Source organism: Typopeltis vanoorti, chromosome 12 (genome assembly GCF_054136105.1).
Source record: "Typopeltis vanoorti isolate ZY-2024b chromosome 12, IOZ_Tvanoo_1.0, whole genome shotgun sequence".
In the NCBI taxonomy this organism is placed as follows: Eukaryota; Metazoa; Arthropoda; class Arachnida; order Uropygi; family Thelyphonidae; genus Typopeltis; species Typopeltis vanoorti.
The window spans coordinates 101,885,785-101,913,448 of record NC_143560.1 but is presented as its reverse complement, the minus strand read 5'-3'; the positions used below and the strand labels follow the sequence as shown (position 1 = coordinate 101,913,448).

General features: G+C 36.5%; 1 protein-coding gene across 1 annotated transcript in view; it reads left to right on the top strand.

The window, feature by feature from the left end:
* The window catches only part of LOC150101079 (P-selectin-like), a 337,168-nt gene that overhangs the window by 220,619 nt on the left and 88,885 nt on the right, over window positions 1–27,664 (top strand). Inside the window, exons 13-14 of the mRNA XM_090401605.1 lie at window positions 4,338–4,517; window positions 16,451–16,648. Coding sequence (XP_090257731.1) covers window positions 4,338–4,517; window positions 16,451–16,648 — 378 coding nt within the window. The remainder of the gene's footprint in view (window positions 1–4,337; window positions 4,518–16,450; window positions 16,649–27,664) is intronic.

Genomic DNA, 27,664 nt, shown 5'->3' with positions numbered 1-27,664 from the left:
ATGATGATGATGACCATTCAGCAGCAGCAGTGTTGATGCCCCACCAAATCCATTACTCTGAATCTGATTATTCTTTGAAATAATAAATCTTTTCCTTTTATCAAAGTCTGAATCCAGACATACTTCTACAATCTTTTCATAGTCAAATAGAATATTGCAAAAATTTTTGGTTATAGATCTGAGTGCATTTTTTTTATAACAAAAAATTAACCCCCAAACATATGATTCTGTACCTATTGAATAACATGGATAAGAAGTGCAAGTTGGTCTCACTATTTCATCCATCTTGGCTTGTAGAGAAGTTAAACAAAAAGATATTGCTCTTTAATATATGAGACATTTAGGAAGAATAGAGATACATGGTTTTTGTGCTTAAATAATGCTACTTCAAATTACTGTTAATGTCTGAAGCATATCTTAGCCGGCCTGGTTGGCCAAGTGTTTAGTGTATCTGCTCTCCAGCCAAAAGGCTGCAGGTCCGAATCCTACCATAGACATGGATGTTCGTGATTGTCTGTGAAAATACTAGTGGTGGTGGTGGTCGGCGGTAGATAGCGTTGGTGTAGATGATGAAGGTAGTTGCGGTTCTTGTGGTTGGTGGATTTGAGTGGTGGAGACAGAGAGTTGTAGAATAGGTGCCCTCCCTCGATGAGTCTTTGGACTCCCTGGAGGTGTTACGTAGTAGTAATAATAATATTTGTATTAAAAAGAAGAAAAAAAGAAAATCATTATTGAGGCTGCTGATGCTATATCATCTTTTTAACACGTATTATTATGGGGGGGGGCCCTAGCACATCAGTACTGAAGAATAGGCTATAGTTTTGGTAATTATTATTATTATTACACCTCCAGGGAGTCCAAAGACTCATCGAGAGAGAGGGCACCTACACCACAACTCTCCATCTTCACCACATCCACCAACTACTTTCATCATCTATACCAATGCCATCTACTGCCGACCATCACCACCACTAGTATTTTCACAGACAATCACAAACATCCATGCCCACGGCGGGATTCGAATCCACAGCCTTTTGGCTGTAGGATGGATATGCTAACCACTCGGCCAACCAGGCTGGCAACTTTAGTCTAGAGACTAAACCTGTACTTTTTTAAACCACTTTAAGCTTCTAATAAACAAAGTGTTGATGTTATAGTAGACCACAAAAGTCATCTCTCTCTCTCTCTCATAAGACATTTACAAACATCCTTAGAAACCCTGTTCATTCAACCAACCAGGAAGCTAAATTTTGTGGAAGAAGATTATTGTAGTATTGTGTTCATAATCCTTATGACTTTTGCAATATTTGCCCCTATATTTGAAATCACTCAACAATTTCACTTCTTGTACACCTTAAGCTAAGTTGTCTGTGTAACTCGTGGACTTTTGAAGCCCCCCCCCCCTTTGCATAAAGTTGATCAGATTTAATAAAAAAGCAAGGTCGGTCACATGGAGCACTACACAAACATATAAATATCTCTGTAAGATTCCATTTACTCTGATGGGCTAAGAGCATCCAGTAATTGTTTTTATTTGTTGAAAGTTTTTTCACTTAGTTATGCTATAAATTAAAGGTGCCAAGAAATTATATTCTTGGTTTCATCCTTTATCCAAATGTAAGCAAACGAAGTTTGCTTGTGAAGTCACTTCGCGTATGGGCTACTTATATATAGAGGCTAATGACTTCACATCGATTGCCGTAGTATCCCATAATGCAATGCACATATCCTTATGGACATGTATAATGTCCATAAGGACATTATGGGAAGGGCCACTACCCAGACTGGTTTCGACCTTTACTTAGGTCTCATCAGTGGGATCAAGACCCAGAAATGGTACCAAAGGTTGACAAAACTTTCAACAGCCATCTCTAATCCAGATTATTTTAGTAATAAGGTGTGATACCTGTGGAAAGATGACTTGTACATTACTTCAACCTTCAACTCTGGCTGCCACTGATGAGACCCCAAAAATTGAAACTAGTCTGGATAGTTGTCCTTCCCATAATGCATAGCATTATACATCTCCGTAAAGATATGTGCATTGTGTTATGGGATACTACAGCAATTGATGTGAAATTTTTAGCCTTTATATACGAGGGTGGTCTGAAAAGTTCTCAGCCTTGACCATAGATGGCAACACTATCGGCAAGATTTATTTTTTCTAAGTTGGTACATCTGTCATAAACATCCATGTGAAATTGGAAGTCATTCTATCAAGTAGTTTGTTTTATACAGCTGCCTGAAGCAAAAGTGTTGTCTGTATCCCTTGAAATGGATAAAATTGAGTATCGTGCAGTTATAAAATTCTTTGTAAAAGAAGGTTTAACGCCAGAAGAAATTCATTCAAAGTTCATAAAAGTTTATGGGGACTCTTCTCCCTCCTTTTTGACAATTAAGAAATGGGCTGCTGAGTTTAAATGTTGCCATACCACACTTGAAGATGATCCATGTGAAGGACACCCAAAAAGTGGACAACACCAGAAATCATTGATCAAGTGCACCATATGGTATTGGATGACCAGTGAGTCAAAGTGCATGAAATTGCTGAGACTACAGGCATTTCAAAAGAATATGTAGGATATATTTTGTAAGAAGAATTGCAAATGAAAAAGCTTTGCACAAGATGGGTGCCGTGCAGATCAAAAACCTACTCGCATGAAAATCTCTGAACAGTGCTTGGAGTGTTTTAACAAGAATAAAACTGATTTTGTGCATTGATTTATACTATGAATGAGACTTGGATTCACCATTACAAACACACCAGAATCCAAACAGCAGTCAGAACAGTGGAACAGAAGCCGGTTGTTCAGCACCGAAGAAGACAAATTCGGTTTCATCAGCAAGAAAGGTCATGGCATTGGTGTTTTGGGATGCTATATGCATTTTGTTTATCAATTATCTTGAAAAGGGTAAAACAATAACCAGGGAATATTATTCCGATCTTTTAACCACACTTGACAAAAAAATTCTTGAGAAAAGACCCGGTTTGCAGAAGAAAAAAATCATCCTTCATCAGGACAATACACCTGCCCACAAAGGTGTTTTGGCATTGGGAAAATTAAGGGATCTGCACTATGAATTATTGGAACACCTACCCTATTCCCCAGCTTTCGCTCCCTCTGACTTCTATCTCTTCCTCGCTGGTCAGCATTTTTCTTCGAATCAAAAGGTGATTGCAGCTATAGAGGGATATTTTGCAGATCTTACTGAGAACCACTACATGGACGGGATAATGGTGCTCTGGAGCATCGCTGGAATAAATGTATTAGTCTTAAGGGAGATTATGTTGAAAAATAAAAATCATTTTTAAATTATAAATTAGTTTTTTCATTATTAAGCTGAGAACTTTTCAGACCACCCTCGTATAAGTAACCCAGTCATGAAGTGATGTCACATGCAAACTTTGTTTACTTACACTTGGATAAAGGATGAATGTAACCAAGCATGCAGTTTCTTGGCATCTTTAATTTAATTGTTTTTCTTAAACTTGCTGAACTCTGTTTCTTTATTAAGCCATCCACTTTAGAAGTAATTGGCCACAATGCTTTGATGATTTTCAGCCTAGATTTGTTCTTCTCATATATGCTAACAATCATGGTTGAATTTATGCCTACGCTAGACCAACTACAGCTAAGCCTTGTTTCATTACAAGGGCCTCTGAAAATCTACAAAATCTAAAAATTAATCACTAAAGGTGGGGGGGGTACCTCTTAAACCTTATAGCTTAAGGGGCATAGCAACCTTGGTCCTGCTATCAGTAAGTGGTCTTTGATAACTAGCAGCTACAATGATTTACAAAAGTCTCCTAAACATAATTACAAATAAGATGAGTGAATAGCAAAACTGTGAAGAGTAAGTTCTCACTGTATTGTGAAAAGAACAATATACAGAATTCATGTATAGCCTAGCACATGCACAGAAGTTTAAAACGGAAGAAAATTAGCCATTAAACAAATTTCAAAAGTGCATTTTTCTTTTTTTTATATATATAGAGTATTTTTTTTTTGCATTGTATTATGAATTTTGGTTCTGTGTGTGTGTGTGTGTGTGTGTGTGTGTGTGTGTGTGTGTGTGTGTGTGTGTGTGTGTGTGTGTGTGTGTGTGTGTGTCCTTCTTCCATACAGGACAATGAAATGCAAAATTGGGATTTGAACTTTGATTGTCCTATCCAGTTCATATATGGCAAATTAGCTGTCCCACAAAAGTCATAAGAAGACATATAAAGAATATAACTAACCACAACGATGTACTAATTACTGTCACAGTAATTTTTTTTTTAATTAATAAATTTAAAAATCATAATTCTTTGAAATAACTCAGTCGTATTTCTTTAGATATCGACTGCGGCAGAGTACAGCCAGTTTTGAAAGGAGAAATCAAATACGTTAATGGTTCAACTCATCTCAATAGTATGGCTACTTATATTTGTAGTTCTGGCTATAGATTAATTGGAAATCGTGTTCGACATTGTGTTGAAGATGGACGTTGGACCGGCAATAGTCCAAAATGTGAAGGTATTTGATCATGATACTTTGATTGCAGTGTTTTTTAATTATGTTATAATAATAAAAACCTTAAGATCCTGAACAGAATAAGGTACTATAATTAATTTCTCCCTCATTAGCATAATGTGTGGAATACTGAGTGTACAGACATTTGTTAGATATGCAAAGCTTAGAAAAATAATAAAGAGTGAGACTCGCATAACTATACAGTAATACTCTGCCTTACAGCACTTCACTTTATGATAATCTGCTCATACAACACATTTCAATTATGACCAATGCCCATTTATAGTGTTGCATTTGTTCATATAGCAGCTTCAGCAACATCATGCTGCTGCCCTGAATCAATTGATGCACAGTATTTGTGAACTCAGTTTCATTAACATTTTCACAATACATCTCTTTCTCTGTGTTTCGATGTTTTGGTGTGAATTACAAACTGTTTATAAGATTATTTTATTTTATTGTTGTTAATAATGGCAGATAAAATTCAGAATAAGAGTGCTGTTGCTTACAGTGAAAAAAAGAATAGCCTGGCACCCCATATCCCAATGTCACCAGATTTATATCTATTCCCTTTTGCTCCAAGTTATGTAATGGTTTTCCCATATAATATTCTACCAGATGCCTTTGCAAAGTCCAGCAGTAACATATTCTAGCCATTTCCGTTATCCAGTTCCACTGTCACTTTATTATAAAACATGCATAAATTACTAAGGCAGGACCTAACTTTTACAGAGCTGTTCTGTCCCTACTATATTGAGTATTGTATTCCTTTCCATCTCATTCCTGAATTTTACCTTTAACCAACCTTTCCACTACTTTAATCACCACTCCTGAGATACCATTTGATCTGTAAATTGCTACTTCTATCTTGGGGCAACCTTTATATTATGGAACTGTCTTGCCCATTTTCCACTCCCTTGGAACTTTGTCTAATCTGAAACTTAAACACCTTTGTCAGAAGCATTCAGAAGTTCAGAGTTCTCTTGCATATTCTCATAACACATGGGCTGACATATCATCCAAGTCCACTGCTGTCTTCACATTGATATTTCTCAGTGTGCAAGTTCATTTACCTCAGTCTCTGTCACATCAGCAACTGCAGTATCTCTGCCTGAATGATACTCCCTTGCATAGTGATCACTTAGTTGTTCAACTATTTCTTCTGCTTCTGTCACTGTTCTACCATCAGCACTGAGTAAAGTTATCTTTCCATAATCATTCTTTCTTCTACTTGCTGCACAGCAAAAAAAAAAAAAAATGTTTGGATTTATTTTGAATTTTACCTGTTTAGCTAATTTCCTCTCATAATCTGATTTAGCCTTCCTTACCATACCAGTCACCTTTCTTGTCTGCGCTTTAAATTACTCATGCTCATCACTTTGTGTTTATATTCCCTCAGCAATGTTTTTTTGCAGCTGCTGCATTATATCCATTTGATATAAAGCAGCAACTACTTAGCTATTTGATGCCTACTTTATTATCTTCACCCTGACTGTGCAGTCTAGTACTGCCTCTTTCAAACAATCTCTGACTACTTGCCATACACTACTGAGATTCTTTCCTTATAGCTTTTTATATCTTGGCATTGCTCCACGCTGCCACCTAAGTTTGTCTTAATATCACCAGTTTTGCGGTTTCACATAAACCCTTACATTACTAAGAATTTCATACCTCTGGATCTTCTCTAACATGTCCACATCCATAAGAAACCTGGACCATATCTGCACTATATACCCATAAAACTGAGATAACTTATAACCAAAATTTTAGACCAAAAGTACGGAAACAAAGAAAGATGAATGAGAGTGAAAGTGAGATGAATGATAGAGAAAATGTGTCGCAAGATTCGGAAGTTGAATTGGATTGGATGAGGCAAGAAATGAAATGGATGTGGAATGAAATTAAGAGAATTCAGGTCAAAACTATTAAAATAAATCATGATGGCATGAAAGAGTTAACGATAGATGAGCGAGTGGCGTTGTATGGCAACTCCATTATTAAAGGTGTGCTAGAGGATAGAATGCACAAGGTATGTTTTTCAGGTGGTAAAATGAGTAGAGTGATTGAGGCATTGGATATGAGGCAGGAGCGAGCAAAAGAGTTAATAGTGTTAATTGGTACAAATGATTTGAGAGAGGACAAAGAGCGTGTTAGAATGGATATCAGGAGGCTGCTTGGAAGGATAAAAGAGAATAGTGTGACAGGAAGGGTAGTCAGTGTGTTGCTTAGGTATGACTGGTGAAATGAGGTGGAGAGCAAGGATTATGAATGATATGCTGGCTGAAATGTGTGAGGAGATGAGAGTACAGTTTGTTAATGTGTGGAATGAGTTTGAGGGACGAAGTGAGCTGTATGGGAGCGATGGACTGCATTTGAGTGGTTATGGTGTGAGTCGCTTGGAGAGACTGCTGCTGGAAGGTAGAGAAGTGAATAGAGAGAATGAATCAGATCAAGAGGGGAGTGATGTGGAAGACCAGGAGAGTAAGACAGGAGAGATTGAAGTGGTGGATATGAATGGGGAAGTGAGTGGTATGAGTATAGAAAATGAGAGAATGGGTGTGCAAGAGGAGCAGGGAGATGGGGAGGCTCAGGGTGGACAGGGGTACACAGCGTGAGAAAGGTGGATGCTCCAAGAGGAGGTGAGAGCATGTGTAGGCAGGAAAGAAATGGGATGACCAGGGATCAAGAGGAAACAGTTGGAATTAAAAAGGGTTCTAAAATGAAAAAGAAAGGGAAATGGCCCCAGTGAAGCATGGAGAGATCACATCGAGTGAGTGGTATCAGTGGAACTAGCTGTAGATCCAGAAATGAGCTGTTGTGTTTGTATACAAATGCTAGAAGTATAAGAAACAAGGCAGATGAAATGGTTGCACTAATTGCATCTGTTCACCGAAAGATTGTCAGAATAAGTGAGACATGGTTGGAAGAGGATGACATCCTGACAGAAATAGAGATGGAAGGGTATGATGTGTTTTGTGAAAATAGAAGGGGTAAAAAGGGAGGGGGGGTGCTTTTGATGATAGAGAAAGAGTTATGTCCATACAAAGTAGAGATGCAAGACGGAAATAGTGCCATTGGTTTTGAGGCAGTATGGTGTGAGATAGAGGTGAATGGAATCAAATACTTGGTGGGGTGTTATTATAGACCAGGTAATGTGGATGGTAGTGATAGTGAAATGTATAGTCAAATTAGCCAAGCAAATAAGAAAGGGGGTGATCATTATGGGTGATTTTAATTATGGCAATATAGACTGGAATGATGAGATAGCAACTGGAAGTAAAGAAAATGAGTTTCTTGAGTTTTTGAGGGATAACTACCTTAGACAGTATGTACAATGTACAGATACCTATTCAAAGATTGCATAGAAAACACTTTCTGAGCATTTTGGAATAAATATTGAGAAGGACTTCCATGGATTCCTTTCTCCCTCCCAACACCTTCCCTAGGAAATCTCTTTATAGAGAATTTTGAAAAGAACACTACTGAAAATTATCCTTAAAAAAAAACCCAGAACTTGGTTTCATTATATTTACAACATTTTCATTGTTTGGTTGAGAACTATAGATAACTCAATTTAAAAATTATCTGAATAGCTTACACCCAAACATAAAATTCACTCTTGAACTGGAAGATCAAAAAAAAAAAAATAAATAAAAAATATCTTTCTACATCCTAGGACATCCTTCTCAAAGTAAACAAAGAAAAAAAAAATATACCACCATCTATTACAAAAGATAGACATGATTAAAACTTTATGAGATAGCCTACAACATTTCCAGCACATAAAAAAGGAGTGATGAACTGCACTTCCTGAGGCATACTCTCACTCTCAATGGGTACGAACCAAAGACAATTAACAAAATTCTTGATATGCCTCCAACAGCTCCTTTACATGAACAAATATTTTAAGAATAAAATTATATTACTGTACATTAAGAATGTTAGACAAAGTTACAGTGTTGATTCTTGATTGTAACAATGTTAAAGTGGCTTTTTTTTTTACCAGTGTATAAGATCTCAAGGTTCTTACATCCACCAAAACTTCCACATCCTTCAGTGAAAAAAAAAACAGTTTACAAAATTGACTGTTCTTGTGGCATTTACTATGTAGGCCAGACAGGATGGTCTGGAGAGAATATATATGTTTGAACATGAAAAAGACATTGAGAAAAGAAGACAGCACAAATCAGGATAATCCTTCTGCACAACAAGCACAGGCCACCAAGTAGTTTGGCAAGAAACAGAAATGCATATATTGATCATAATTGTTTTTTAGGAAAGTTTAATAAAGCCTCACAAATGCTCCATATCCCCACACAATCTAATAAAAACCAAGATTTAATCCCACACCAAGTTTGTTCTGCTTTCATCAAAAATTTAGCAACTGCAGACTTGGGATAAAACAGGCTTCATGCCACAGAACATGATAAGAACAATTAGCATCTTTCTGATGCATATGTAATAATTAATGTAACTGTTTTTTTTTTCTTGTCACTTTGTTTGTACTAGTTTTGAAATCCTGATAACATCTGCTATGTGTAATTAATTTTTTCTAGTCTTTTATACAAGTTTTATACCCCTGATGTATCATCAATAGTACTCAGGGGTACATAAAAGTCGCAGAACTTTGTAGTTCAGCGACTTACAAAACTTTTTTTGGGGTTATATTATTTAGTTCAATAAACCTGTTTTGTATTTAGAAACATGTATTTTTAATACTGGAAATTAAATAAATATTTGCTAAACCACAGAATTATTTATATTTAAAAGATAGATCTTTTGCATAACTAATCTTTCAACTCCTGCACATCAAATGAAATATGTGCACACATGAAATGAACAGGAGTTTCTATGATGTCTTGTAAAGCTTAGATATACTTCTTTGTCTGTCTTTCTAATTCAAAAATGTTGACTACCTGATTCCCTCCCCCTTCCACCTAAATAGAACCATATTCTAGCAAAAACATAACATAGCTTGATTTTAAAATTGCATACAGTAATCCCTCAATGTATGCATTCAATGTATCCATAGAAAATCCCATGTTATATGAAATTGTGCCGGTTGAATATAATATTCAATATGAAAAATTATAATTGTTTCATGGACTTTAAAAATATTTGGTAAATTTTTAGACCACATTTTTTTAACTGCAATATAACTGAAGGTGAATAAAATTTAATGATTGCACTGAAAAGTTTATTACTCGTGGAATAATTTGAAGAATTGAGTGGATAAAATCGGCATGGGACTACTGAAACTAGTAGAATTCATGTCAGTTCTAAAGCTGGTACAAGAACTAAAGGGAATCTGCAATTTTTGTATACTAATGCAAGAAGCATTTGAAATAAGAGGGAAGAGTTTTTGGCATTAGTCAGTGCAATCTCACCAAAAGTTGTAGGCATTAGTGAAATGTGGCTGTGAGCAGAAGATATGGTTATTGGAATTGAATGTGATGAGTACAGTATTTTCAGGGAGGATAGAGAAGGTAGAACAGTGGGAGGAGTACTATTGATGATAGTTGATGAGTTGCAGCCAAAGAAAGTAGTATATCAAGAGGATAGATGTGTGAATGATAGTTCATTTGAGGTGGTATGGTGTGAAATAGTGACCAACGCAACCAAATATACAGTTGGTTGCTGCTATAGGCCAGGGGATACAGGGGATGATATTGAATTCACATCAGCAAATTAGTACAATGAGTTCAGGATTAGTGATTGTTATGGAAGATTTTAATTATGGTGATATCAATTGGAAGGAGGAAATATCATGTGGCAAAAAGGAAATGGAATTCATACACCTAAGAGATAATTACTTGAAACAGCACATAACTGAAGGAACTCATGTTGTGAGAGTTTGGATCTGGTCATAGGTTCAGAGGATGTATGCATAAGTAAGGTGTCCTCATTACCTCCAATTGGTGAGAGTAATCATGTGGTATTAACTTGGGAGGTTGCAAAATTTGTGGATTTCTTTCTTAAGAGGGGTATATATGGAACTACAGGTTAGGTAATTATAACAAGTTTCAGAGTGAGCTTACAGCCATCCCATGGTAGAACATATTGCAGGGGAAAGATGTTAGCAGTGCATGGGATATAATCAGCAGGTATCTGAGGAAGGCAATATCAGAATGTATTCCCATGGTCAGGAAGACAAACAAGGTAGGTGTTAGATGGATGAGTAGTAGTATCAGGCTTGATCTGCAAAAAAAGAAAAGGTTATGGAGAATTTACAAGGAGAAAGGCGATCAGTACACCCATGAGCAGTACAAGGCTCAAGCTAGGAAAGTTAACAGCATAGTAAGAAAAGTATGTACCACCAAGGGATGTTCAGGTTACTATGGCAGCACTGCATTATTAAGTTGACGTTATTATTAATCTCTTATCAACAGTTTTCCTCCAAATTGGTCTATTACTTGTTAGACCCCCAATGTCACATCTAACATTTTGTGCTTCTAAGACACTTCTAATTGAACCGATCCATCTTGTCTTCCTCTGGTTTTCCTGCCATCTTGTCATCAAACAGCTGTTTTGCTAACCTTTTCTTGCCCATATTACCTTAGATTAGCTCCTGACACATTCTTTGAATGGTAACGATGTCAAGTTCCTTTCTAATATCTTCATTTTTAATCAGATTCTGCCATTGACGCCATCAGTTCACTCCTCTAATTTTTCTTAGTCTTAGATAAAGTGCTTTCTATCTCAACTCTCAGATCTATAAGTTAAAACTGGTTTGAACACTGTCTTGTATACTGCAAGTTTGGTGTTTGGGCTAATTTCTCTTATTCCATATAAATGTATTCAGCTGGCTATGCACTAGACCAACTTTGCTTCTTCTGTTGTCTATTTCCATATTTAACCTGCCATCTTCACTAAAAACTGTCTAAATAGCTGAAATATTTTACTTATTCTACAGGATCTCCATTCAGAGGGCAGCTGAAGTTTTCTTCTCTGCTTCTGCCTATTTTAATAGTTTTATTTATCTTTTTAATTGCTAATTTTCATGCCAAATTTGTTATTCAATTTTGTTAGAGAATCCTGGAGACTTGCACTAGATGTGTTTAAGAGTACAACATTATCTGTTTAAAGCAAAGAGCTTAGTTCGACATCTCCAATTCTAATATCGTGCCTTATGCCACATTTTTTCATAATGTGATCCATATAGATGATAAATAAGAGTGGAGATAATGTGCATCCTTGTCTTATCCCTGATTTTGCTTTGCATCAAATGATCTTCCTATATTTCCTTCAATTCTAACTGCTGACTGACAACTTACTATGTATTGCTCTGTATAATGTGCTATTTACCTCGTGTAATTGTAGGCATTTGAAAAGCTTTTTTTTTTCTGGGAACCTTGTCATATGACTTTTCCAGCTCTACAAAACTTAAGTACAAATCCTTGTCATATTCCTATGATTTCTTAACTATTTGTCTTAAAGTGAAAATATGATCTCGACAATCTCTATTTGGCCTGAACTCAGCTTTGTTCTTCTCCAAGTTTCTCTTCCACAATCTTTCTTAACCTCTTTTCAAGTATGCTTCCATAAATCTTGCCTGGAACACTTAGTAGAGAAATTCCTCTGTAATTCTTGCATTCAGCTTTATTCTCTTTTTTTTTAATAGATGGATACTATGAGAGCTCAACTCCTATCATCGAGAATTCCACCTTCTGACCAGGCCCTCTGAATTATGCAGTGTAGCCACTGCAAAACCTTTATACCTCCATACTTAAGCATTTCTGGTCAAATATCATCTACTCTAGCTGCCTTTCCACATTTCAAGTTTTTGAAGGCTTTTTCTACCTCAAGTATTGATATATATATATATATATATATATATATACACTTCTCTTTACATTCCTCCTGAAAATTTTCTAGTATGGTTCTGTTACTGACTGCTTGGTTTGTTTAACAGTCGTTCAAAGTGATTACTCCAGACATCTAGGATATCCTTTTCTTCAGTTTTCATGTCATCTTTGATTCTAATAATAAATTTAGTTTAATTCTTTATCCAAGTGTAAGCAAACAAAGTTTGCGCCTGAAGTATCTTCAGGACTGAGGGAACTCGTGGTAAAGGTGGACCAAGCTCTCATTACCACTTGTCTCAGTATCTCCCATAATGCAATGCACATCTCCTTGCAGACATGCATAATGCTATGCATTAAGGGCCACTATCCAGACTGGTTTCGACCTTTATTGAGGTCTCGTCAGTGGGAGCCAGACCCAGAGGTGGTGATACTAACTAAGGTGGAAGTAATGGAGAAGTCATATTTACCTATACGAGTTGATAAAAGGTGTCTCACCTTATTATTAAATTACTCTAGATTTAGGGAAAGATGTTGGAAGTTTGACCTGTACTTGAACATTCAATGAAGGTCGAAACTGGTCTTCATAACATTAATCCCTTAATGCATAGCATTATGCATGTCTGCAAGGAGATGTGCTTTGCATTATGGGAGATACTGAGACAAGTGGTGATGAGAGCTTGGTCCACCTTTACCATGAGTTGCCTGAGTCCTGAAGATACTTCAGGTGCAAACTTTGTTTGCTTACACTTGGATAAAGGATTAAACTAAATTTATTATAGTCTAACCAAGTGAATGAAAAAAAAACTTCCATCATCTTTGATTCCTTTTACAGTACTCTTTCCTCCATTTTTAAGCTTCTTCTAGTAGTTTCCACATTTTGCCTTGCGCTTCCTGATAGTTATTTTCCATACTTTTATGAAAGTTTTCCCGTGAATTTTGTTTAGCTACTTTTTACACATAGCTTAACTCGCTTACATTTTTCTTTGTATTCTTTTATGGCCTTTGCTGACTTATTTGGTAGAAACTTTTGGTATGCTTTTTTCTTTTCCAGGACTGCTTCTTTAACTTCTTGTTTACCACAATAAACAAGAAGTTAAAGAAGCCCTAGCTTATAGCTCCCTAGCTTAATCAATCAATGTTTTCTTCAGAGTTTGCCACTGAGACTCCAAGGTTTAGTTCTTGTTTTCAATGTTTCATTTTTTCTTCAATAATGTTTGTATAGTCGCATCTACAATATACCTGTAAAAGCTGTTCAACTTTAATTCTCTTTAAAACTTTTTACATACTTTCCTTCTTTTCATTGTGATATCCATTTTTATCCTGCTTAGTGCTAAGTAATGGTCACTTCCAATTTCAAATCCTCTATACACTGTTGTATCCTGAACCAGCTTGATAATATCAGTATCAACGATAACTTAGTCAATGAGGCTTTTCTCATTTCTTGTCTTTTCTCCATGTGAATAGCCTCATTGACTAAGTCATTGTTGATACTGATATTATCAAGCTGGTTCAGGATACAACAGTGTATAGAGGATTTGAAATTGGAAGTGACCATTACTTAGCACTAAGCAGGATAAAAAGGGATAAGCACATCTGTATGTTGAAACATGTTATTAGTAATGAGTAGTCCATGCATGTCCTGAGCCAAAGTCCAGTAAATACTTGACGTTATTATTAGCTTTGCTTTTTTTCTCCAAAATCCCCCCCCCCCCTGAAAAAAAAAGAAAAAAAAGAAGCACTGTATGCCTTCCTCGGAAGAACCTTATGTGGGACTATAGACACAAATAAGTTTCATTGTCCATTGGCCCATTTTGAAGTTTGACCACATAATTCTACTTGAAAATGCCATCCAATCAAGAAGTTTATCTTCATGTTTGGTGTTGAATGCTATCGCTACTCCTTCCTTTCCTTGATCATTATTGCCTAAAAATAACATCTTATACTTATTATTTAGTAATATCTCATCTGTTTTTGTCTTCTTTGTCTCAGTAATGCCAATTATGTCCACATGGTACTTTTCCAATTCTTCTGCAAGTTTGATTTTCTTTCTGTTAATACCCCTTAGATTGATGGATATCTTGAGACTTATTATGCAGTTGAGTTGGAGCTTGAATAATAATACTTTCATGTTCAAATATAGTCTCTCTGTTGTATCTGTTGGGGTAAAAAGATTGGCGGCAGCTTACTGCATTGGTGGAACTGTGCTCCAGGAAATTGATGAGGCATGAGATTTAGGAGTGTTGGTGGATAAGGAGTTGAAATTTAGGGGACACATTGCAAAAGTGGCCAAATCAGCTCATCAAATCACTTGGTTGCTGAAGAATATGTTGACAAGCAGAGACAAGCAGGTTATTGTTCCTCTGTATCGAGCCTTGATAAGACCCCATCTCGACTACTGTGCGCAGATTTGGTCACCTAGGTTTCTTCTTGATGGGGAGGAGGTGGAGAGGATTCAGAGGTGAGTGACCAAGATGATAGCAGGTCTGTGGAATGAACCTTATGAGAACAGGTTGAGGATTTGTGGGTTGCAAAAATTGGTTGATAGGCGGAGGAGGGGAAATATGATTGAGACATTCAAATTACTGAAGGGTTTCTATAAAATTAATTCAGAAGATATTTTTGAGAACAGGGCTGGTTGTGGGAGGACTAGGGGACATCCATGGAAACTGGGCAAAAGTGTGGTTAGTAAAGGTGTTAGAGCTGGGTTCTTTACTTTTAGAGTAGTGAATGAGTGGAATGCGCTCCCTGAGTCTGTGGTGGATGCTGTGACAGTGAATGAGTTTAAGGCGAGGTATGATAGATACTGTATGAATGTTGAATAGTTGTGATGAATATGATTTGGGGCCTCCCTCGATGAGTCTAATGACTCCCTGGAGTTGCCCGTAATAATAGTAATAATATAGTTTCTCTTATTTCATCAAATGCACTACAGGTATCCATGATCCAGATCTCTCTTTTGAACATATTCTTGTTATTATATCATTAATTATTGCTGTTGCTCTTGTCAACTCTGTGTTATTGTAACTGGGTAAATGCTTACTATCTTTCTTCTTACAATCTCCTGCTCTACAGAGTGCGAGAGGGTAGTGATATCACTATCATTTCATCCATACATTGACATCGCTTGATTGCCATAGGCAAGTGCTCTTCTAGCATTCTATTTTGTACACCTCAGAGCATTAAATCTCCATACATCACACCTTTCATTCCTTACTGCATCCCCCCCCCTCTCTCTCTCTCCCTTTGTCTCTGATAAACTACCTCTCATGAAGCAGTTTATCAGTTGCCTTTGTGAAGTTAGTCTGAAGATAGTACATATGAGTCTCCCCTTATTGAAATGTTTGTCACTTTATTATAAAACTTTAAAACTGCAAGTTCAATCACCTCTCACTACAAACCATTACAGCAAACTCAATCAATATAACAAACTACCAGAGAGTTCCAATGAGAGTCTCATATACACACACAATGCTATTCTGAAATAAATTACAGTAGCAAACTATCTGCTATAACAAACTATTTCTGCAGTCCTTATGAGGTATCTATAACAGCAGGCAGTTGTAAATTGTTAAAGAAAGACCTTCACAAACCAGTGCAGATTGTTATGGCAATCTTATGTCTGTCAGTCCAATCCTGTATTCTGTTCCAATACCTAACATCTGTCCTAGCACCATTCTTGGTATTGTTTTGCCTTGTTTAAAACTCCTCTCGGTGAAAAGATCTTTGAAAGACTCTAAGCAACAAGATCAAAAGGCACTCCTAGCGCTTTTGTATATTCTTAAAAATTACATAGTGATATGTTATCCATCTTCACAACCCTCTTAACTATTTAGTTACTTTCCTGTGACTAACTGGTCACAGGAAATTAGCAAAAATTATTCATTTTATTGGACAAGTAGTATCTGATTGAGAGTGCATGACAAAAAATATTGATTATAATATAAAATGTTGATTGACATTTTCAGTCAGGAAATACTTTCAGCACAATAACTTTAGTGTTTACTATAAGAAATTATGAAATAATGATAATATATGAAAAACATTTTTTAAAGATTTAGATAAAGTTAATTTTATTTCATCTAATCACTTAACTAACTATTGATAACTAACTAAATATATTATCTTCTACAGAAATTCGCTGTGTTCCACCAGAAATTCCGAAGAATGCAACTGTTGTTTATGGAGGAAATGACCGGGCATCTGCAGATTCTTTTAAGATAGGTTCAACTGTTCAATATCGGTGTATACCTGGTCATTTAGTAAAAGGAGAACCACTAAGAACTTGTCAGCCTACTGGAGTTTGGAGTGGTGAGACTCCAGCTTGTCTGTGTAAGCTTTAATTTTAATTAATTGTGTGTGTGTGTATGTATATATATCCACTCTATATATATAAAAAGATAAGCCGAAATTTGAAACGTTTTTATGTAACGTTTTTTGTCTCTTCATTGTTTTGAGCCTGGTTAAGCCGAAATTTGAAACGTTTTTATGTCACGTTTTTTTTTTTTTTGTCTCTTCATTGTTTTGAGCCAGGTTAAGCTGATAAGCCAAAATTTGAAACGTTTTATGTCCAACAATGTGTTTGCCTTCATGAGACAATTTGTTGGGTGTTTCAAAACAATGGAGAACCAGTTACCAGACCGGAACTCAGGGGGAGGGGGGGGGGCAGTGCAGGCACCAGGGGGGAAGAGCCCCCTATTTGAGGTCTCATCATGAGTTGCCTTGACTTGCACTACTTTGAGGGTCAGCTAGACTTCCAATACATGCAAGCGCAAACTTGACTTGTTTGTCTGTTTGCTTACTTGGAAAATGGAGTATAACAGGTTTAAAATAGCTTGGTATCTTTAACATTTATTATACCCAAGGTAAAATACTTTCTACATTTATATCTCATCCAGAGATTTTTATTTAATAAGGTTAAAACACCTTATGGTAACTTGTTCTGGTAAAATACTTATAAGCTCTGTATTACTAAAATCTTGGTATTTTTAGCCTGGCTCCTACTGATGAGACCTCAATAAAGGTCGAAACCGGTCTGGGTAGTGGCCCCTTGCCTTTAATACATAGCATCATACATTTCCTCAAGGAGATGGGCTGTGCATTAAGGGTAAATATTAAGAATAGTGATCAGAGCTTATATTCTACCTTTACCATGAGTTGCCTTGACTTGCACTACTTTGAGGGTCAGCTAGACTTCCAATATGTGTAGGCGCAAACTTGACTTGTTTGTCTGTTTGCTTACTTGGGAAATGGAGTATAACCAGGTTTAAAATAGCTTGGTATCTTTAACATTTATTATACCTAAGGTAAAATACTTTCTACATATATATATATATATATATTTTTTTTTTTTTAATTTAAATTGTTTACTTAAAGTATTTTTTTTACTTATATTATTTCAATGATTTAAGTAAATCATTGAAAATAAATACTTTTAAATACTTCTTTTATTGATTGTTTCATGAGATAGTGCTTATTTACTAGCATCATGAGTGCTGAGTTCAGAAAATTACTAGAGATGAAGATGAGATATTAGGATTAGCAGTAGAAAAATGATTTTTTTTTTTACAATAGTAAAGCAGTTTTTCTCATATGAATTAATGTGATAGAAGAAAATGCAGGCAAACAACAAATCATAAATTCAGAACACCACACTGACAATGTATTGCAACATAAAATTGTGTTAAAGCATATTTTATTATTATTAACAGATCTTCATAAAGTCTCTAGTCGTTGTGAAAGGTCCCTCTCAAACAGTACTGTTTCCTGTGTTGTACCTTAAACTCATTCAAATCCTTACACCAACAGTGTATTTCTGATCATTCACCACTTTCCATGTAAGAAAATACTTACTCTTTATTCCCTTGCTTGACACACCTCTAGATACCTTTCAGAATTACCATCTCATTCTGTCTCCTCCTCTTGCTCTCTCTCTCTTGCAATCTGTTAATAAATACCTTCTGTATTAATTTGATAAAATGCCCTATCTAACTTAAACATCTCTATCATATTATCTTTCCATCAAGCCTTGCAGTTTACATTCTCTCAATCTTCTCCTGATACTGATAATTAATATTCTCGTTTCTTTTTATCTTAGTTGTTTTGACTTGTTCTTGTTTCTTCATCAGTCCAAAAAAACAGTAATCAAATCTGTGTATACCAGTCTATTTGTAGTCTAATCAAGACTTCATATTGGGAAGCCACTACTTCCTTGTGTGTGTGTGTGTGTGTGTGTGTGTGTGTGTGTGTGTGTGTGTGTGTGTGTGTGTGTGTGTGTGTGTGTGTGTGTGTTTTGAATTGTCCTCTTCAGGGCAGCAATACATTATGTGATCTCTGGATTAGATGTTTTGCACTCTGAAGTACAAAACCTTACACCTAACAATCTGAAACTGCTTTACCATATAACAATCTGTCAGTGAAGTCCAAAATCATCACTACATATAAAACACAAATATATTCTTACCTTTAACCTGCTAACCATCCTTGCACATTTCTGGAATCCTATAATCTGTCAATTCAACCTTATGTTCTAGTCCTGCCAGCATCTCTTTTAACCACAATTTCAGAATGGTCATCATCTTTAATAGGAAACTTTTGTCTCGGCAATGTTTTGCAGCTGGAGGGATAGTAAGTCCATCATGCATTCCCTAAATCTGTCAATTCAACCTTATGTTCTAGTCCTGCCAGCATCTCCTTTAACCACAATTTCAGAATGGTCATCATCTTTAATAGGAAACTCTTGTCTCGGTACCACTCTTGTGCAGTGGCAATGTTTTGCAGCTGGAGGGATAGTAAGTCCATCATGCATTCCCTAAGTATCATCATGAGTGGTTTCTGATGTAGCTCATACTATTTTCTGTCATCCCTTTCCATCCATTGCCAAGTGGCTCAACTGATGCAAATTCTAAACTCCACTCTTTTATATCATCTAACTCTCTTCAGTGTTATTGCCTTCTGGGTTGCTGTCATCCTATAGATATGTCCAAAAAAGAAAGGTAACTTTTATCTAATTATTTTATGCATTAAATTCTCTGGTAGAAGGTAAGGAGAATGTAGAAGACCACAATAAGAACTTAGGACACAGGTCTGCATCAAAATTAGCAGAGCTGAAAAAAGCAAGAGATAAAAAGAAAGAAACAAGATTGTATGAATAAATGAGAGAATCAGGATAAGGAGAAAATTTTGTGTGGAAGATCCTATAATCAGAGGAGTAATGAATGAAAGTGCAATAAAACCTTGTTTCCCCTTGTGCAAAAATTAATATCAGTGATGTCAAAATGCAAAAGTCTCTCAAAAAATTGTTTTTGCTGGCACTAAGGACCTGAGAAGTCAAAAGTCTTGTGATGGATGTGAAGGAGTAATTGGAAGAAGCAAAAAGGAACAGCAAGAGGGTGAAGATTATAAGTTTCCTACCATGATATAGAGGTAAACTTGAGTATGAGGGTGCTGATAGTAAATGAGTCAGTATACAAGTTGCACAAAAGAGATTATGTAAAATTTGTGGACCTATAGTCTGAATGTGATGGACAGAAGGATTATATAATGCTGATGGACTTCAATGGATTTAGGTGTCTAGCGAGAACTATACTGACTGAGAGTGTGGAAGCACAAAGTCAGGAAAACTTAAAGCAATTAGAGTGGATGCGGGGGGTCAGGCACCCACAAATCAAGTGAGTGCAAAATGACCAAAAAAAAAAAAAAAATGCAGAATGTAGTCTCTCAAGCAACAGTATCAAATGGGATAGTCAGTTCAGGATGTAAAGGTGGTTGAGGAACTAGGGGATGTTAGTTTCTATATACTAATGCCAGAAATATCAGGGAGAAGAAAGAGAGGAGTTTTGGGCGTTGATTAGCGCTACTTCATCAAAAATTCTAGGCATTAGTGAGACTTGGTTAACATCAGATGATGTAGTTACAGGGATAGAATGTGAAGGATTTTGTATTTTGAAAGAGGATAGAGAATTGGATGGGGGTACCTCTGATAGCAGATGAATTGTAGCCAAAACGAGGGAGAAAGGCAGGTGGATGGTACTTCTTTTGAGGCTGTCTGGTGTGAAATAGATTGATGCCAATAGAACAAAATATATAGTTGTTGCTGTCATAGGCAAGTGATAATGTGGAACACATATATCAGCAAATTAGTACAAGTGCAGTCAAGTAACTGTTATGGGGACTTCACCTATGGAAACAGATTGGAAGGAGGAAAGATAACATGGCAGGAAGGAAATAGAATTTATACACCTAATATACACTTGAAGCAGTATATGATGAAAGGGGACTCATCAGGACAATGGTCCAACCTGGAAATTGGGTAACAGTGTGGTCAGCAAGGGTGTGAAGATTAGATTTTTCACTTAAAGGGTGGTTAATGAATGTAGTGGGTTGACAGAGTCAGTTGTGAGTACATTATCTGTTAATGGATTCAAGAAGTATGATACATATTGTGGGGATAGTTTGGGTCTCCTAGATGAGTCTTCAGACTCCATGAAGTTGCCCATACAATAATGACGATAATTATTATTATTGTTGATATTACTTAATAGAGATGTTGAGTTACTGTCCATTCCACAAAATTTGAATACAGTGCTTCCCACTTTCAGATCTCTGCTGTCAAAATATTCTGAAAGTAAACAAAGCAGGCATGAATAATTTAATAAAGCCTTTCACCACCATTCTTCAGTATCTCCCCCCCCCCACAATCTTATTGTTTCCAGGGCTTTTTTTATGGTTCTCCAAATACTTTACTACCATTACAGTCTCTACCCTCATTATATTTTCTCTCCCTCTGTTCTTGGTCAATGATATTTCCTTTCCTAAGAATAGATGCCAATACATCACCAACCTAAGCCTTATGAACATGGAACCTATTCAACAGTTTATACATTTCCACTTCATTTACTTTTAGTTTCTCTAGTGACTTTCTTCTCCCCTTTCCAAAAAATTTTACAATGCTCTAACGAGTATAAAATTTCTTTCTATTAAAAAAATAAAGTAATGCACAAATATTGTTGTTATTGTTATCATTATTACTCTGACACAGACAATGCTCATCGAATCATACCTTAAATTTGTTCATTGTTTTCATGCTGACAACATTCTCAGCCAATATGCATTGCACTCACCATTCACTCTCCATACAGAAAACCACTTCTGACTTCGTTGTTCACAGTTTTCTTATACAGCTCCCAGAATTGCCCTTTTATTCTATCCTCCTCATTCTATAAATAACCATTTCCACATTAATTTGTAAAAATCCTTCAACTTAAAATGTCTCGATCGTATTACCTCTCCTCCTTATATCACCAGTCTCCAAGAATGGCATTTCCTCACTCTATCTTCAGTAAATTTATCTTTATTGGTCCCTTTCCAAAATATCTTCATTCCCTCTCTTGAAGTAAGGTGGCCAAATCTGTGCACAGTCATGTAATGCACTTGACTGATCATGGCCACTTGCAATTAGTTTTATTAACACATTCCTGAATGCTAACAATTGTGAGTTCTTTCTTGACATCCTCATTTTTGATGTGATACTGCCATTGATGCCATCTGTTTGCTCCACTAATCTTTCTCAGAAGAACTCTCATATTCAGAGGTCTCTAGTCTTTGATCAAGTGTTTCATTTCTAACCCAGTTCTCGGATCCATGAGTTAAAATTGGTTTCAACACTGTCTTGTTTACAGCTAATTTAGTGTTTTGACTAATTTCTTTCTTATTCCATATAAATTTATTCAACTGTATCCTACCATACTAACTTTACTAATTCTTACTAATTCTCTTGTCTATTTCCATATTTAATTTACCATCTTCACTAAATATTGTACCTAAATAGCTGAAATGTTTTACTTGTTCTATAGGTTCACCATTCAGGATACAGTTTATTTTCAACGTTTCTGTCTACGCGTCTACTTTCATTGTCTTTGTCTTTTTATTGCTGATATTCATACCAAATTTTTTACAACAGTTATTCAATTTAGTCAGAGAATCTTGCAAACTTGTGTTGGATTTATTCAGAAGTATAACATAATCTGCCTAAAGTAAAGCAAAACAAATCAATTCTTCTCGTGGAAAGACTTAGACGTTGGTTATACATTCTTACTAAATAGCTTAAGGAAATTACAATGTACAATAGAACATACATTAAAATAAATTTTAATATACTTCCAATATTTCGGCAACGTCACGTTGCCATTATCACAGGAACTTAAATACAAGACATGTGCACGCAAGCACAACAACACAGTAAATGAGGAACGAAGCAGAAAGCTATTCTTTCTCCTAAAAGTTCTGAATTTGTTGAGGTTGTTATTGTGGCTTTGAATAGCCTTTCATATTTGAATTTACTACAGTGTATTGAATAGCCTTTCGTATTTCAATTTACTGCGGTGTATTAAGAAGTAGAAGTCACTAACTGGTATTGGCCTGTAGAAGTCACTAACAAATTAAAACCGTTTAACTCCATACCCCCCCCCCCCCGTATATATGGACTCCCAAAAATACATAAAGAAAATGTGCCATTATGTCCCATATTGGATGGCATTGATTCCCCACATACAAACTAGCTAAACATTTGACCAAAGCCCTCACACACTATACTGGCAACACACCTTCACACATAAAACTCAGCCCACTTCAAAGCCAACATAGAAAACCTTACGCTCAAACACACTGACATAATGGTCAGTTTTGATGTCTCCTCCCTATTCACAAATGTCCCACTCAAAGAATCCTTAGAGCTAATCTAAGCTAAATTTCCTCCCGATATCACAGCCCTATTTCAGTTTACAATGAACTCAGGCTATTTTGTTTGGCAAGGAAAATTCTACAAACAGAGGGGACAGCCATGGGTTCTCCACTCTCCCCACCCTTGGCCAACTTTTATATGGATACTTTTGAAGAGAAAGCCTTAAACTCTGCCCCACAAAAACCAACCGCTTGGCTTCGCTATGTAGATGATGTATTCGCTATTTGGCCACATGGCTCTGATGCACTCCTCTCCTTCTTAACACACTTAAACAACCAACACACCAGAATCAAGTTCACCCTGGAAGAAGAAAAAAACAACTGCCTTCCTTTCTTAGACACACTAGTGACCCACCAGCCTGATGGAACCTTGGTTTTCTCAGTTTATAGAAAACCCACCCATACAGGCGGATACAGTCACCAACAATTCCCCCCCCCCTCACAACAATATGGAGTCATTAAGACACTACATAACAGGGCTAAACTTATCTGTTCAAAAGACAATGCCCTAACCATAGAACTAAACCACATTCTCAACACTTTCTTATCCAATGGCTACCCCCCCCCCAAAAAAAAAATCGAAAAAAATATTGAAATCAATAAACCACAACCCCCCCCCCATTTCACAACAAGGAGGATTACGCTAAATACATTACCATTCCCTATATCCGAGGCATCTCGGGAAAAAATTACAAAATCCTAAAAAAACATGACTTCTTGTTACAGACCGTATAAAAAATTGGCATCCCTTATTACTTTGGCCAAACAGGCAGGACAGCTAATATCAGAATTTCAGAACATGACTACATCTGGTTTCACCAATACAGCCACTTTGGTCTTGCAGACCATGCGCTGGATACCCACCATAGAATACGGTGAAAGAAAGCCATGATAATACACCGTAGTAAATTCAAATACGAAGGCTATTCATGGAATCAGCCTCAGCCCTAAGAAACAATCCAAACCTCAACAAATTTGGTTGCATGAGACTGCCCCAAATTTGGGAAACCTATATCAGAGGGGGTGCTTAAGGGTCAAAGCTGTATAACTGAGAGGAGACCTCCACATAGCCTTTAAAGGAATGCGGAGAACCGACCAGGGCTTCTGACCTAATGTCCAATCCTCACCTTCTCATGGTGCACCCTGTTGGGTATCTACTTGGATACTGAACGGACGAGAATGGGCTGGCAATTTGGGATTTAGCCGACCAAATTGTATTCTTGTTGGTTAAACCAAAATATAGAATGATGGTACAACATGATAAAATTTCATGCCGGCTGGGGCGTTGCCCGGTTAAACAAGGACCCCATTGTTTTCGCCAGGGAACCAGGGCGAACAGCAAAAAGTCAGCTACTGGAACAAATCTGAAAATAAACCCCAACTCAACATCACCAGAGTTAAAGATCGGTACTATCAACGTAAGAAGCCTGAATGGCAGAGAAATGGGGCTAGCTGAGGAATTAGATAAGTACCAGATCGACATAATAGGGGTGACTGAAACAAAAAAGACCAAAACTGGTGAGATCTTACTGAGCAATAAATACAAAATGTTATACTCAGGCAATGACAATCAAGGAAAAGAAGGAGTAGCCATAGTATTCAACACAAAATACGAGGCTAATCTTCTTGAATGGCAGTCAGTCTCAAGTAGAGTAATGTGGGCAAATATGAAAATGGGGAACTGGACAATGAGACTTATTTGTGCCTATGGTCCCACAGAAGGTTCTACTAAGGTAGAAGTGGAGGAATTTTTTGAGGCTTTAGAAAAAGCAACTGACACAATGAAAAATGAAAAGTTGGTCCTTATTGGGGATCTAAATAGCAGAGTAGGAAATGATTGTGAGACATACAAAAATATTTTGGGAAAATTTGGAGAAAAGAGCAAAGCTAATATTAATGGCAAATATCTGTTGGATTTCTGCTCAGGACATGGACTGGTTATTACTAACACCATGTTCCAACATAAAAATGTGCACAAATTCACATGGAGAGAAGAGGCTAGGAATAAGAAAAGTCTCATTGACTATGTTATTGTTGATAGTGATGTTTTCTCCCTGTTGCAGGACACCAGAGTGTACAGAGGATTTGAAATTGGAAGTGATCACTATTTAGTCTTGAGCAGGATAAAATTGAATTTCATATTGAAAAGAATAACATGTAAGAAAGTTTTAAAGCAAATAAAAGTTGAGCAGCTCTCAGATGTGAGCTGTAGACTAAAATACACAAAGATTATTGAAGAAAAAATGAAAGAGTTTGAGAACAGGAATCAAACCTTGGAGATTCAGTAGCAAACTCTGAAGAAAACATTGATTGATTCTGCCAGAGAGGCATGTGGTGAGGTTGTCTGTAAGGATAAAAAAATCAGAACTCCCTGGTGGACACAGGAAGTTAAAGAGGCAGTGAAGGAAAAGAAGAAAGCATACCAAAAGTTCCTGTCAAATAAGTCAGCTTGTGCTCTTAGAGAATATAGAGACAAATGCAAGAATGCTAAACACTGTGTAAAACTAGCTAAACAAAAGTCATGGGAGGACTTTGGCAAGAATATAGAAAATAAATATCAAGAAGGTGGCTAAATATTCTGGAGGTTGTTGAAGAAGCTTAAGAATGGAGGAAAGAGTGCTATAAAAGGAATTAGAGATAATAAAGGTGACATGAAAACGGGAGAAAAAGATATCCTTGAAGTATGGAGTAATTACTTTGAAAAACTGCTAAATGAAACAAGCAGTGATGACAGCACAGTGGTAAAAAACACTGACCAGGCATGCAGTCAGGAATACATATCCATACTTGAAGTAGAAAAAGCCATCAAAGGCTTGAAATGTGGAAAAGCAGCAGGAGTAGATGATATTCGACCAGAAATGCTGAAGTATGGTGGTATAAGAGTCTTACAGTGGCTGCACTGCATAGTTCAGAAAGCCTGAACAGAGGGACGAATTCCCGATGATTGGAGTAGAGCTCTCATAGTACCCATATATAAAAAGGGAAATAAAACTGCATGTGAGAATTACAGAGGTATTTCCCTACTGAGTGTTCCTGGCAAGATCTATGCAAGTATACTTGAGAAACAGTTGAGAAGAATTATGGAAGAAAAGCTTGGTGAAGAACAAGCTGGATTCAGGCCAAATAGAGGCTGTCAGGATCAGATCTTCACTTTACGACAAATAGTCGAGAAAGCATGGGAATATAACAAAAATCTGTATTTAAGTTTTGTCGATCTGGAAAAGGCATACGACAAGGTGCCAAGAGAGAAGCTATTCAATACGCTGCAGTTATATGGTGTCAATGGGGCATTATATCAAGCAATACTTAGTCTTTATTTGTGTTGTAAGTCAGCAAGAATTGAAGGAAAACAGGAAGATGGTTTAATGTTAAATCTGGTGTGAGACAAGGATGTACATTATCCCCTCTGTTATTCATTATCTATATGGATCACATTATGAAGGAAAGTGGTATTAAAAATGATATCAAATTGGAGATGTTAATGTCAGCTCTTTGCTTTATGCAGATGATGTTATACTTCTAAATAAATCTGCTACAAGTCTGCAAGATTCTCTGACTAAATTGAATAGCTGTTGTAATAGATATGGTATGAAGGTCAGCAATAAAAAGACAAAGACAATGAAAATAGGCAGAATCATTGAAAATGTCAACTGTGTTGTGAATGGAGAACCTGTGGAACAAGTAAAACATTTCAGCTATTTAGGCACGATTTTTACTGAAGATGGTAAATTAAATATAGAAATAGACAACAGAATCAGCAAAGCTGGTATGGTGGGAAGTCAATTGAATAAATTCATATGGAATAAGAGAGAAATTAGTCGGAACACTAAATTAGCTGTATACAAGACAGTGTTCAAACCAGTTTTAACTTATGGATCTGAGAGCTGGGTCAGAAGTAAAACACTTGACCAAAGACTAAAGACCACAGATATGAGAGTCCTGAGAAAGATTATAGGCGTGAACAGATGGCATCAATGGCAATATCATATTAAAAACGAGGATATTAGGAAAGAACTTGACATTGTCAGCATCCAGGAATGCGTTAGCAGAGCTTATCTCAGGTGGTATGGTCACTTAAACAGAATGGGCGAGGAAAGATTAGCAAAACAAGTGTTCTCTGCCAGGTTGGCAGCAAAACGACCCAGAGGAAGACCAAGATATAGGTGGATTGATACAGTACAAAGTGCTTTAGACGATAGAAATATAAGATCTGATAATGTTGAAGTCTTGACAAGTAACAGACTGATTTGGAGGAAAATTGTAGATAGGAAATTAATAATGATGTAATTTTTTTCATGTAGTACTATCATATCCTGTACACCCCTTGAGGGTACATGGCAGGAATTTGATGATGATGATGATGATGATATCAGAAGACCTTCAGCCCAATCGACCAAGAATACCAACATTGCCCGCTAGGGGGCACCATCAGGATATTTAGGAGAAAGAATAGCTTCCTGCTTCGTTCCTCATTTACTGTGTTGTTGTGCTTGCATGCACGTGTGTTGTATTTAAGTTCCTGTGACAATGGCAACGTGATGTTGCCGAAATATTGGAAGTGTATTAAAATTTATTTTAATGTATGTTCTATTGTACGTTGTAATTTCC